The sequence below is a fragment of the Rhinolophus sinicus genome, chromosome 11 (assembly GCF_057876585.1).
Source record: "Rhinolophus sinicus isolate RSI-liver-muscle chromosome 11, RSI-T2T, whole genome shotgun sequence".
Taxonomy (NCBI): Eukaryota; Metazoa; Chordata; class Mammalia; order Chiroptera; family Rhinolophidae; genus Rhinolophus; species Rhinolophus sinicus.
In genome coordinates this window covers 16688169-16701366 of record NC_142511.1, presented here as the reverse complement: position 1 = coordinate 16701366, position 13198 = coordinate 16688169, and the positions used below count along the sequence as shown (strand labels likewise).

General features: G+C 34.8%; 1 protein-coding gene across 2 annotated transcripts in view; it reads left to right on the top strand.

Moving 5' to 3' along the window:
• The window catches only part of RPS6KC1 (ribosomal protein S6 kinase C1), a 140360-nt gene extending 127577 nt beyond the window's left edge, over window positions 1-12783 (top strand). For both annotated transcript variants that reach the window (XM_074322170.2, XM_074322171.2), the window contains 3 exons: window positions 953-1035; window positions 2085-2180; window positions 11797-12783. In XM_074322170.2, the coding sequence (XP_074178271.2) occupies window positions 953-1035; window positions 2085-2180; window positions 11797-11907 (290 nt within the window). In that variant the 3' untranslated portion in view covers window positions 11908-12783. The remainder of the gene's footprint in view (window positions 1-952; window positions 1036-2084; window positions 2181-11796) is intronic.
• The last annotated feature ends 415 nt before the right edge of the window (window positions 12784-13198 follow it).

Sequence of the window (13198 nt, the reverse complement as noted above, 5' to 3'; positions counted from 1 at the left end):
GAATATTACTGTTAGGAATTGTGGGCTGCCTGCCACAACTAATGAGTATATTTGGTCAGTCAAATGGAAGTGAAAGGGCAGGTATTGATAAGACTTAGTGACTACTGAATGTGGTTAGGAAGGGGCAAGAATCCATCAAACATGACTGAAGGGCTAAAAGCCTCAGAAATGGTGAAATGGGAAGTTTTTGCTGATTTGTGGAGAAACCTGAAACAGGACACCTGAAAACTCGTATTACATTTCGGAGCTTGTGCTGGTGAGAGATAGGGATAACAGATACAATTGTAATTTGTTGATATTCTAAAAGCTCTTATCTTAGCCAGTAGTTTCAGCTGTGGCTTAAAACAGCATATCTATCTGTACTTCTGAATAATAAAACGGGTAAATTTGCATTTTACATGCTCCTCCTTTAGTTGAAAACAATGATTATATAGGAGAGGATGATACTGGGAACTAGATTTTAGTTCTGCGGTTTTATAAACTAGGTTTTATATGACATTGGACAAGGCATTTCACCTCTGGTTTCTAATCTGTAAAAGGATAATTAATACGGGTTTAAATGATTTTTGCAGTTCCTTCTGAACCTAGTCTTTATTTCTAAAACAAAACATGACCTCTGCGGTAGAGTTGGCTATACCTTCTCAAATTTGAAAAATTAAGCAAAATGCTGAACTTGTAGATTCATGTAACTTTTAAGTATAGCATCTTGAAGGTGTCCCTCTATCAACTAAAGAACACATGTCTCAGTTTAATATATGACTGCGTCAAAAAGAAAAAATGCAACCACAGTAGGTGACCAAAGGGATAAGTAACTTTCAGGAATTTTGAAAGCCCAGTAGTATTTAGTATATGCTCTCTCAGCATTAAAAAGGTCACCTTGCTAATACATGTTAATTTTGAAAGTTTAATTGACCTTTGGAATTTTAATATCAACCTTTTTTGCTGTGTTTAGAGGTTGGAGCAATCACTGAAGAAACTGAAGCCTGTGATTGGTGGAGTTTGGGTGCTGTCCTCTTTGAACTTCTCACTGGCAAGGTAAGCGGTGACCTGGACATTGAATAAGTGTACCCAGATGCTACCTTGATTTCAAGTTGAGAACATTTAGCCTTTGCCTTTAGTTTTTAGATCAGGGACTAGATAAGAAAACCTTTGGTATACAAAAAAAAAAGGGTAAGTTTATCAAGATTCCAGATTTTAAAAAAAATAGAATTGTATTACACTGAGTAAATTGGTGGTTTAAATTTTATTACGTCACAGTGTTAGCACACAATCAGATATAAGACTAAACATTTTTTTCTCTTTTCTATGATTCCCTTTTAACAGAGTTAAATCTATAAGTTTCATGTCAGGATATGTTAGAATTCTCTGGATGTTTTAAACATCTTGTCTGAAATCAGAAGGGAATTCTCATTTTAGAAAATTAATGTGGATATTAAAGGTAACATCTTTTTTCTCAATACTGTAAATTTTTCCAGTCTGTTCTAAAGGACAGAATTTATGCTCTTTGATCAATAACTTTTAAGTAAGATGTTTGAGGTTAATAGACTTTAATAGAGTATCATGCAGATTGTCTCCTGGGAAGAAAATAGAGGAAATGAACACTCATGTTTTTGTAAGTAGTCACCCACCTTAAACATGTAGATGATACCGAACTCCCAAGATTGGTGTGGAGTTAGAAATCACCTCTACATGCAATTAAACCATAAAGTGCTATGCATACATAAAGTATTATTATTAAGAAATTCTAAACTTTGAAGGTTTTTAATACATTAAAAAATTTTGGGGCTATCAAGTCTCTTTTTTGTTATGTTTATTGTTAGCTTTCCTATTAAGAACCATTCTGTTTATAATATAACTAAGAGAAAACGGCTAGTAGCATAAATTCGGATGTGCTTTCGCGGATTGCCTTCATTCCAGTTAGAAGTTGTGCAGGCTCAGAGCCCCTGCTTAGGTGGCACTGTGGATTACTGCACCTCTGATTAGGAAGGTCCTTGAGCTCTCTGTACTAGCTGTCTATAAATCCTGTGATAGAACTGAATGTGATGTTACTGGGGGTAAGAAGTTTACCTGATTGATTGTTTCAGACTCTGGTTGAATGCCATCCAGCAGGAATAAATACTCACACTACTTTGAACATGCCAGAATGTGTCTCTGAAGAGGCTCGCTCACTCATTCAACAGGTAATTTAATTGACCTATTGGCCACGTCTATCAACCATGCAAATTAACTGAGCCCACAGCTCCGACACCTTAAAGAAATTAGTTTTGGGCAAAGAAGACTCACTACTAATTACGAATTCAGACCTAATACTGTGTATCTTTTTGGTTTCTACTATATTATGTAAGTATTGTTGAGATCAGAGAGAATAGTTAAAGCTTCTTGGTACTAAAATTTCTTTTGTTTTTTGAAAATCCAGGCTAATATTTAGCCAATTCCATATATTTGTGTAGTAGGCATGTGAGATTTAAGTATTGCTTTGAGCTTGTTTGGTGCTGCTCTGTTTTCGTTACATTTTGTAACCACATATGTATGGCTGTCTTCAGTCTTTTTTTTTAAAAAAAATCTATCAACTTAGGAATGGGCCACTCAAGTTGCTTAGGAGAGAAGTGTGTTAGAAAATCATGCCCAGTTAGATCACTCCTAGCTTCGTCCTTGATGGGCATTGGTGTCAATGAATTTCTGGTGGCTTTGAAGAAAGAGATTGATTATTATTGATTGATTATTAAAGTTCAGCATCACAAAGATAGGCTTGGACTCTGGTGAGCTTCTTAAATTGATGCCCCACATTTCGAATGCCTCTCTAGTTTTGAATAGTGGGTTTGTGAGTATACACTGAGGGTTGTTACCATTGTGGCATGACGGGCTCACAGCACATCAGTAACGGTCAGGCCTGGGATCCTTGCACTTTTGTGAAAAATACAAAGAGAAAGGTTATTTGAAAAAGATCAAGAACTAAAATTTTTGTTTAATGAAACATGGATTATTTTTTTAATCATGGAAAACAAATTTAAAAGGGGGGAACATATTAAGAGAGTTACCTAGTATTCTCTCGAAGAGTGATTTTGATTCCATTCAACAATTATATGGAAGGCATAGTGTTGTAAGCTGTAAGGGTAAGACTTACAAATAACTATATCGCAGATGGATGTGATAAGTAAAGGCTGTCAAAGAGGTTTAAAAAATACTTTGGCAAGTGAAGATAAGGAGGGGTGATTGTTGATGCAGAGGTGGTAGTATGAGGAAGGTTTTTGTGTAGTGGGTGTTATTTTTGTGTTTCCTTAGACAGATTTTTGGCATGACAGGATTGGATGTGGGGGGAATAGCTAGGTGGAATGAACAACTTCAACAAAAGAATGAGTCCGAAAGACTCAATTTGGGAAATCAAAGTTTGGTTTATCTAGAGTGGAGGGATGGATACAGTGATGAGTGATAGTAGTAGATGAGTGTGGAAAGATAAGTCGGGATTCTCTCATGGGCTTCTCTGATCATGAACAGCAGGGTAGAGTGACAATATTCAATTGAATAAAAAATTGAGACTTGGAATTTTTGTGCAGAAGAGTGAAAGGATCAGAATTGTGCTTCATGAAGATTAATTTTTCCAGAGTATGTAAAATATAAAGAAACATAGGTTGGAAATACTGAGATGAGAATACCCTGAGTGCTTTGCAGAAGGACTAAGAGATAATACAAAGACATATAAAACATTTTATTCTGATGGGAAAAAGGACAGCCTACTCATTTGATTTCATCTTACTTATTGTGTTACAAAGAGGTAAATTCAAAGTAATGTGGTAAATAATTTAAGGAAGGCTAGCAATTTAAGGAAGGCCATGTTTTGTTTCTCTTCCTTAAAGAAGTTGTCATCATCATATAATATTGGGAATAGAATTCCCTGCATTGATTTATAAAAGTCTACTGTTGCTCTCTTTAACAGAAATTATGTTGTGAAGGAGTCTAGACTTAAGGTATGTTAAATCCCAAATACAGATACGTGTAGCTTATATAGTAAATCAGCACTCTGTCATTGGCCTGCCTAAGGAAACTACCACTCATGTTGAGGAAACATCATCAGGAAAGGGAAAAGGGGTCTCTTGGCATGATTAGCAATTTGTCATTTTGACTTTTCCTCTTCCACTACCTCACAGGTCGTAGAGGTCATTTAAAAAAAATCACAAAATGATTTATATGGACATAATTATTCTGCTTTGGGGAGATTTCCCCCCTCTTTGCTCTGTCAGCTCCTTGCTTGCTTCTTAGCTTTCATAATCCCCTGGACCCATGGTTCAGTCATCTCAGGCAAATGAATGGTGCTAAAGTAAATGTAGTTACATTTTAAGTGTAATTTTTAAAAAAGATGCATTTTACAAATCCTCAGAGCATGAATGTTTGTACTTCACAGTGTACATTTAGTTAATTATGACACAGTTGCTTTGTCAGTTGAAGGATATATAAGAAAAAAACCTTAAGAACAAATTTCTGTGTCTTTATTGCTTAGCTTCTTCAGGAGAAAGGAAGTTGGCAGTGACTATCTTGGATTTGCCACTGGTTGACACATTCTCTTAAGCAGTAGAATTTTTGCATGATCTCTCTTGAGGCCTGGTATGGTATTTAAAATGACAGATTATGCAAGGTCGTCCTGAGTAAAACAGTTATACTTTTGCCTGTAGATTTATCCTTGCAAATTTATAGAGGAGTCCCATGAACTAAGTAAAAAATAAAATATGAACACATATTGGAATTTCATAATGAGGTCATGTTTTAGAAAGAGCTATAGTATATATCTTTTTCAACTGGGGTAGAAAAGCCAGTTGTAACAAAGAAGAAAGAGTTTACATGTTTCCTGGAATATTAAACAAATATGCTATAGTTACAGTTAATTCTTACCAATATTTGATATTTTAGATTTATATTAAAAGTCTGATGCCTGCCACATTTCAGTCTGAATTGTCTGATTTTGAAAATGGATTTGGAGAACTGACTCTGGGTGATGAACACACAATGGGATTTATAGATGATGTAATACAGAATTGTACACCTGAAATCTATGTAATTTTACTAACAATTGTCACCCCAATAAATTTAATAAAAAAAAAAAAAAAGAAAATGGATTTGATAATTTAGGATAGTCTTAAGATTTTTTTTTTTATAATAGCTTTTCTCCTAGCACATTTTAGCAACTTCTTATAGAAACTTCTTTGAGCAATTAGCTTTAATAAACAGTAACCATTTTGAATGCTAGATACAATAATTTCAAGTGAAAAGACTGAACGCCTGCCGTCTTTTGAAGTCTGTGCTTCACTCCTCTTGTGGACTTGGCGATATCAAAGTGAAGCAATGGATTCTTGGCATTTGCAGGTCACATCCTCATGAAGTAGTGTAAATGGTGGTTTAAGAGCATGGATTCTTAAACCATGATGGTTTAAGATTCATTGAGCCTTAGTGCCTGAATTCAAATTGTGTCTTCCTACTTCCCACTTGTATGATCTTAAACAAGTTGTTTAATTTCGCCGAGTCTCTGTTTTCTCATCTATAAAATAGAAATAATAATTGTAGCTGTTCATAGAGTTGTTGTGAGTTAAATGAATTAACCTATGTTAAGCACTTAGAATAACACACAGTAAGTGTCACATAAATGTTTCGTATTATTATTATTGATAGGACAATGTTGAAAGTCCATGAACATATAGTAACTTGTAGTTTGACGAAGCATATAGTTGAATTGTAGGGCTGCTAACATAAGAGTGAGGCAACTGCTGATGATACAGGTGAGAAAGCCTCAACAAGTAATAGATGGGCACATAATAGGAAAGCAATTGATATTTTTCATACAAGTAATTGAATGAATGAATCATGAATGAAAGAAAAAGTAGAAATAAAGGAAAATAGAGCAGAAATAGAAGTTGTGGTTTAATTTGAATAGTGGAATTTCCTATATGTATAGAACCATTAATGTAAAGAAATCATTTAAATATTTCAGTTGCAGTTGGCTAAATTCTGTAGAAAAAAATATTTGCTATGGGAATATTCTCAGATTTGAATGGTATAGTCATATGAGGAAGTTGGCAAATTCTCTCCTCAAAAAAGGAAATTATAAAGTTAGAATTGGCAGAAACAACCATCTCAGTGTTCTGGAAATTGATCAGAGGGGTACAACAATCTGAAAAGTGTTTATGCTTGAAAAATAGTGGAACTTTAGGAAAGAACAGTGTGACTCTGCGGTATTCTTGCCTGGGGCTGATTCCATTCTCTCTTCCCTGCTTGGTCAGGTATGAGGGCTCTGCCATATTGGGGCAGGCCATGAGGACCAACCTCAAGGCTGTGTGCAGGTGCGTAGGAGCAGGGAGAGGTCCCAGTGGAAAGTGAAAACCAGTGCATAGTTGAGAGGCCTAAATTTTGATTGTGTTCTCCAACCAAGTAGCAAAGGATGGAAGCTTTAGTGGCTGAGGGATTTGGGTTTTTTCCCCCCTCAACTCCCCCTCGCCCCCACCTTCTTCCCCTTGGGCAACCATCAGCTTGTTCTCTATATCTGTGGGTCTGTTTCTATGTTGTTTATTCCTTTCTTTTGATTTTTCAGATTCCACATATAAGTGAAATCATAATGGTATTTCTATTTCTTTGTCTAACTTATTTCACTTAGTATAACACCCTCTAGGTCCGTCCATATTGTTGTAAATGGCAAGATTTCATTCTTTTTATTGCTGAGTAATATTCCAGTGTGTATGTGTATATGCCACATTTTTAAAAAATCCATTCATCTATCAATGTACACCTTTCATATCTTGGCTCTTGTAAGTAATGCAAGGAATATAGGGGTGCAAATATCATTTGAAATTTGTGTTTTTGTTTTCTGTGGATAAGTACCCAAAAGTGGAATTGCTGTCTTGTATGGAAGCTCTATTTTTAATTTTTTTGAGGAATCTCCATATTACTGTTTTCCATAGTGGTTGCGTTAATTTATAATCCCACCAACAGTATATGGGGTTCCTTTTTCTCCACATCCTTGCCAGCACTTGTTGTTTGTTGATTTATTGATGATAGCTGCTCTGACAGGTATGAGGTGACATTTCATTATGGTTTTGATTTGCAGTTCCCTGATGATTAGTGATGTTGAGCATCTTTTCGTATATCTGTTGGCCATCTATATGTCCTCTTGGGAGAAATGTCTATTTAGTTGCTCTGCCCATTATTAAATTGGATTGTTTGTTTTTTTGGTGTTAAGTTACATGAATTCCTTATATATTTTGGATATGAACCCCTTATCTAATGTATCATTTGTGACTATCTTCTCCCATTCAGTAGGTTGTCTTTTTGTTTTGTTGATGGCTTCCTCCTATGTGCAAAAACTTTTTAGTTTGATATAGTGTTCCATTTGTTTATGTTTTCTTTTGTTGCTCTTATCTGAGGAAACATATCCCAAAAGACATCGCTAACAGCACTGTCAAAGAGTTTACTGCCTATGTTTTCTTCTAGGAATTTTATGGTTTCAGGTCTTACATTTAAGTCTGTAATCCATTTTGAGTTTACCTTTGGTGTAAGAAAGTGGTCCAGTTTCATTTTTTTTGTATGTATCTGTCCAGTTTTGCCAACACCACTTATTGAAGAGATTGTCTTTACCCCATTGTATATCCTTACCTCCTTTGTTGTATTTGAATGCAGCCTCTTTTCAGTCACTGGTTGACCAGTAGGCTTGAAAGCCAAGCTTAAAAACAAAAACAAGAAATAAAATGGGCAGATATTAATAACTGCTTGTTACAATGGGATGGGGGAAGCAAATTTACAGATTTAGCTTAAACAAGATACTAAGCAAAGGACAAACCATCTAACAGCAATGATAAAGTCTTTGTGGAAAGAAAATCAGACTTCAGAGTTGCTAAAACATATTCTCTAAAATGTCCCTTTTTCTGCAAAATAGAAGATATACACAGAAACAAAAAAGTATGACCCATATACAGGGGAAAAAAGCAGTCTATAGAAATTGTCTCTAAGTGTCCCCACATTTTGAATTTAACAAAGACTTCAAAGTGGTTATTATAAATATGTTCAGAGACCGAAAATAAACCATGTTTAAAGAATTAAAGGAAAGTATGACAACAATGAATCTACAAATAGAGATTCTCCATAAGGAGATAGAAATTATATTTAAAAAAAAGAACCAAATAGAAATTCTCAAGTTGAAAAATACAGTAATTGAAATGAAGACTTCACTAGGGGAAACAAATTCATTAGACTATCTCAACAGCAAATTTGAGATAGGTGAAGGAAGCATCAATGAACTTGAAGATAGAACAATAGAAATTATCCAGTCTGAAAAACAGACTAAAAAAATTGAAGAGAAATGAACAGGACTATTGTGACCCATAAGACAATATCAAATATATCAGTGTACATACAGTGGGAGTCCCAGAAGGAGAGGAAAGTAACAACTTTTGAAGAAATAAGGGCAGAAAATATCCTAAATTTGATGAAAAAAAAAAATTGATATGCATCTAAGAAACTCAATGGACCCTAAGTAGGAATATACAAAGAGATCCATGCGTAGCTATATTGTAGTCAACTCACTGAAAGACAAAGAGAAAAATTTTACAAGCAGCAAAAGAAAAACAATTCATATACAAGGGAACATTAACATTAATGTCAGTCTTCTCATCGAAAACAATGGAAGACAGTGTTAACTAGACTTATTGTGGTGGTCATTTCACAGTATATATAAACATCAAATCATTATGTTGTACACTTGAAACTAATATAATGTAGTATATCAATTATACCTCAATAAAGAAAAAAAATGGAAGACAGTGAAACAACATGTTCAAAGTGCTGAAAGGAAATAACTGTCAACCAGAATTTCTATATCCAGCAAATTCATCCTTCAAAAACAAAACTAAAGACAGAAAATCGATTGCTAACAGACCTGCCTTCAAAGTGATAATAACAGGAAGTTCTTCAGACTGAAAGGAAAGACAAACCATGCAAACAGTAAGAGAGCAGGAGTGGCTATATTAAATACCAGACAAATAGATATCAAAACAAGAGACTTACTAGAGACTAAGACAGATGTTTCATAATGATAAAACGGTCAATACATAGAAAGATATAACAAGTATAGATACATGCTCTAATAACAGCCTCATAACATAAGAAGCAAAATCTGACTGAATTGAAGGGAAAAACAGGCAATCAAATAATAATACATGGAGGCTTCAGTACCGCATTTTTGATAATCGATATGTAATCAGCAAGAATATCAAGAAGACTCAAACAACATCACACATCTCTAACGGACATATATAGAACACTCCACACAATGATTGCTGATTACATTCTTATGGTATGTGCATGGAACATTCTCCAATATAGACCATGTGATATGTTATAAAACAAGTTTCAATATTTAAAAGGAATTGAAATCATACAACATAATTTAATTAGAAGTCATCAATAGAAAGAGATCTGGTGAGTCCACAAATATTTGGAAATGTAACAACTACTTCTAAATAACCTATGCATCAAAGAAGAAATCCCAAGAGAAGCTAGAAAATGTTTTTAATGAAATGAAAACAAATACACATTATATCACAATTTATAAGATGCAGCTAAATCAGTTCTTAAGGAAAATTTATGGCTTTAAACACCTATCTCAGAAAAGAAGAAAGGTCGCAAATAAAAATCTCACTTTGCACCTTGAGAAACTAGAGAATGAAACTATAAAAAGTAAAGCAAAATAAATTTAAAGCAAGCAGAAGAAAGGAAGAGAAATCAATGAAATAGAAAAGAGGAAAAGCAAGGTAACTAAAAGTTGGTTCTTTGAAAAGATGAGCAAGATTGGGAAATCTTTGGCTGACTCCAAAATGTATATGAAAAGGCAAGGGACCTAGAATGTTCAAAACAGTTTTGAAAGAGAACAAAATTGGAGAACTTACACTACCTGATTTCCATACTCAGTATAAAGCCACAATAATTACTTAATTACTGTGTTATTAGAACAAAGATAGGCATATAGCTCAATGGATTGAAATTGATAGTCCAGAAATAAACCCATACACTTACGGTCAATTGATTTTTAATAAAGATGCCAAGATAATTGGGTGGTTAAAAAGTCTTTTCAACAAATGGTGCTGGGAAAATCAATATTCACATGCTATCAAACCAAATGAACTAAGACCCTTACTTTGTACCATATGTAAAAATTAACTCAAAATAGCTCATAGACCTATGGGAACTAAAACTATAAAAATTGTAGAAGGAAACATAGGAGAAAATCTTTATGACCTTGGGTTAGGCAAACAGTTATTAGATATGACACCAAAAAGAAAAAAATTGATAATGTGGGCTTCATTAAAATTAAAAACTTTTACACTTCAGGACATTAGTAAGAACATGAAAAAACAAGCCACAGACTGGGAGAAAACATTTGCAAATCATGTAACTGATAAAGGACTTGTATTTAGAATGTATAATGAACGCATATAACTCAACAGACAGGCAACTTATAAAAATGGCAGATTCACCGAGGAAGCTAATAAGGACATGAAAAGATCATTAATCATTAGGGAAGACAAATCAAAGCCATAATATGATACCACCAATACCCACTAGGATGGCTATAATAAAAAAGATAGACAGTATCAAGTGTTGGTAAGGATGTAGAGAAACTGGAACCCTCATACACTGCTGGTGGGAATGTAAAATGGCACAGCTACTTTAGAAAAGTTTGGCAGTTTCTTTAAAAGCTAAACATAAGCTTATCACATGACTCAGCAGTTCCGCTCCTAGGAATGTCCAGAAGAGAAATGAAAACATCTGTATGTCCACACAAAGATATATATGCAAATGTTAATAACAACTTGATTCATTCTGGCTTCAATCAGAAAAGTCCACATGTCTATTGTCTGGTGAATAGATTCAGAAAATGTGTTATAGCCAAACAGTGGAATGCTGTTCAGAAATAAACAGGAATGGATTGTTGATACCTGCTATAACATGCATGAATCTTAAAAACATTGTATGAAGTGAAAGAAAGCAGCTGCAAAATACAACGTATTTTATGATTCCATTGACATAAGATATCCAGAAAGGGCAAGTTTATAGAGACAGAAAGCACATCAGTGGTTGCCTAGGACTGGGATGGAGGTGAGGATTAACTGCAAACAGCATAGGAAACTTTAGGGTGATCAAAGTATTCCAAAACTGGGTAGTGGTAATGGTTGCACAACTCTTTACATTTACTAAGAATCATTGAATTGTACGTTTACAATAGGTGAAGTTTATGCTATATAAATTATCCCTCAAAAATTTGAGAATGTATGTATGTCTCAAGACACATTCTCCCAGCACACCCAGAGTCTGCTATAATCTCATATGACTGCTCCTGTTTTCCCACACTCAACAATTGTTACATATAATATAATATTAACTTATTTTATATATGATTCTTAATAGTGAGGAAGTCAAAACACTTTTTAGTCAATGGATCTAATTATTCCACGTTGGGTCAGCTATTTCAAAGAAAACAATTTTGGAATAAAAATTGGCTAATTGAGACTCTGGTAAAGTTTAGTCCCAGTGCATATATAATTCACTAGGGGTTGAAAGACTTACTGTGTCTCCCAAACTTTCTAGTCACCCCGCAGCTAGAGTGATGTTAGACATAGGTCCCTTTCGAGGAAACAGAGTCAGCTGGCTATTAAGTCCACTTGTCACTGAGTTTTATTTAGACATTCTTTCCTTTCACACATGTTTTGTTTTCCTTTGATTTGCTTATTGGATTCCTGTTAGTCACTAAATCCTCTTTTTTAGCTCTTGCAGTTCAACCCTCTGGAGCGTCTTGGTGCTGGAGTTGCCGGTGTTGAAGATATCAAATCTCATCCATTTTTCACCCCTGTGGACTGGGCAGAACTGACGAGATGAACATAACGCAGGGCTTCCTGCACACATTCTGGTCTTCTCTGGGCCAGGCGTCTCCAGCACACAGGCGGCTCTGCCTCCCAGTCACTTGTGGAGCACCAGAGCCCTGGGATAACGACTTTTAGAGGAAATGGGGGAAGAAAAGGCTGAACAAGACAATTCTTTTACAATTAGTGTCTGGACAAGATCCTGGCTACATTCGCAAGGGGCTATTATGTACAAACCTTTAACCAAGACGTGATGTTTATTTTATCTGCATTTAATGTCACAGATGAGTTGTAAACTCAACTGAAAGAAGAATGCCCTTCCAGAACTTCCTCTGATGGGAAACTCCAAGTGTAGAATTAAATGGTACTTGAAAGGAGGACCTTTACATGGCAGCTAACCGTGCTTTCTGCTAACCAAGACTGGTATATATGATCACATTAATATTTACTGAATAATATACTACAAGTGCTTCATGAATAATGTGATCTATGGATCTTAAAAAAGTGAGGAAAAAAAGGAAAATTCCTATCATGCCTGATAGGAAACGTGTACCATGTTGCCATATAATTAATGGATGTTGAATGGGGTCCCAAATCGTTTCATACTTTCAGAAGTCCACATGAGAAGAAAAGTCCTCATGATGCCTGCTTTGTGTTTGGTTGGTTGATACTGCTTACAGAAGGGTTCATAGAAACACTCACTCTGTCACTCTCTTCAACCGTGTTTTTCCACTTCCTAAACCTTTTGCCTCTTCTCTCATGTTCTGTTCCTCCTACCCCTACTAAAACATATGCAGCAAAAAAGGGAAAGGAGTATTTATTTTCCCAAATTGTGTCAACTTGATAAGGATTAAGAAATCATGATGTAAAATAAATGTGGCAAAAATTTAAATCTCTCCTTCATTTAATTCTTTAAGTTGTTTTTGTTTGTTTGTTTTGTTTTCAGTAGAAAAGCCTCTCTTCCTTTCATTTTGGAATGTTAGCAATTTCTGCTGCTTCTTATGCTCGACTTCATTTTAGATTTTTATCTTGACATGCTAAGAACCAAAGGAGCTCATCTAAATGGAATTGAACGGCAATCCTATTTTATTACCTATAATGATGGCATTTCCAGATTTGACCTTCGAATCTGCTTGACAATGTATAGAAAGAATATGAGTATTTACCTATCTCCAACATTTGTGTTTGTTATTTCTTTGTGTTGCTAAGATAGCTCCTGTAATCATGCATTGTTTACAACAATTTACAATTATTTTTAAAGTGTTCATGTCTGGTTTTTTTTTTTTAACTTTCTGCAAAGAAGAAAT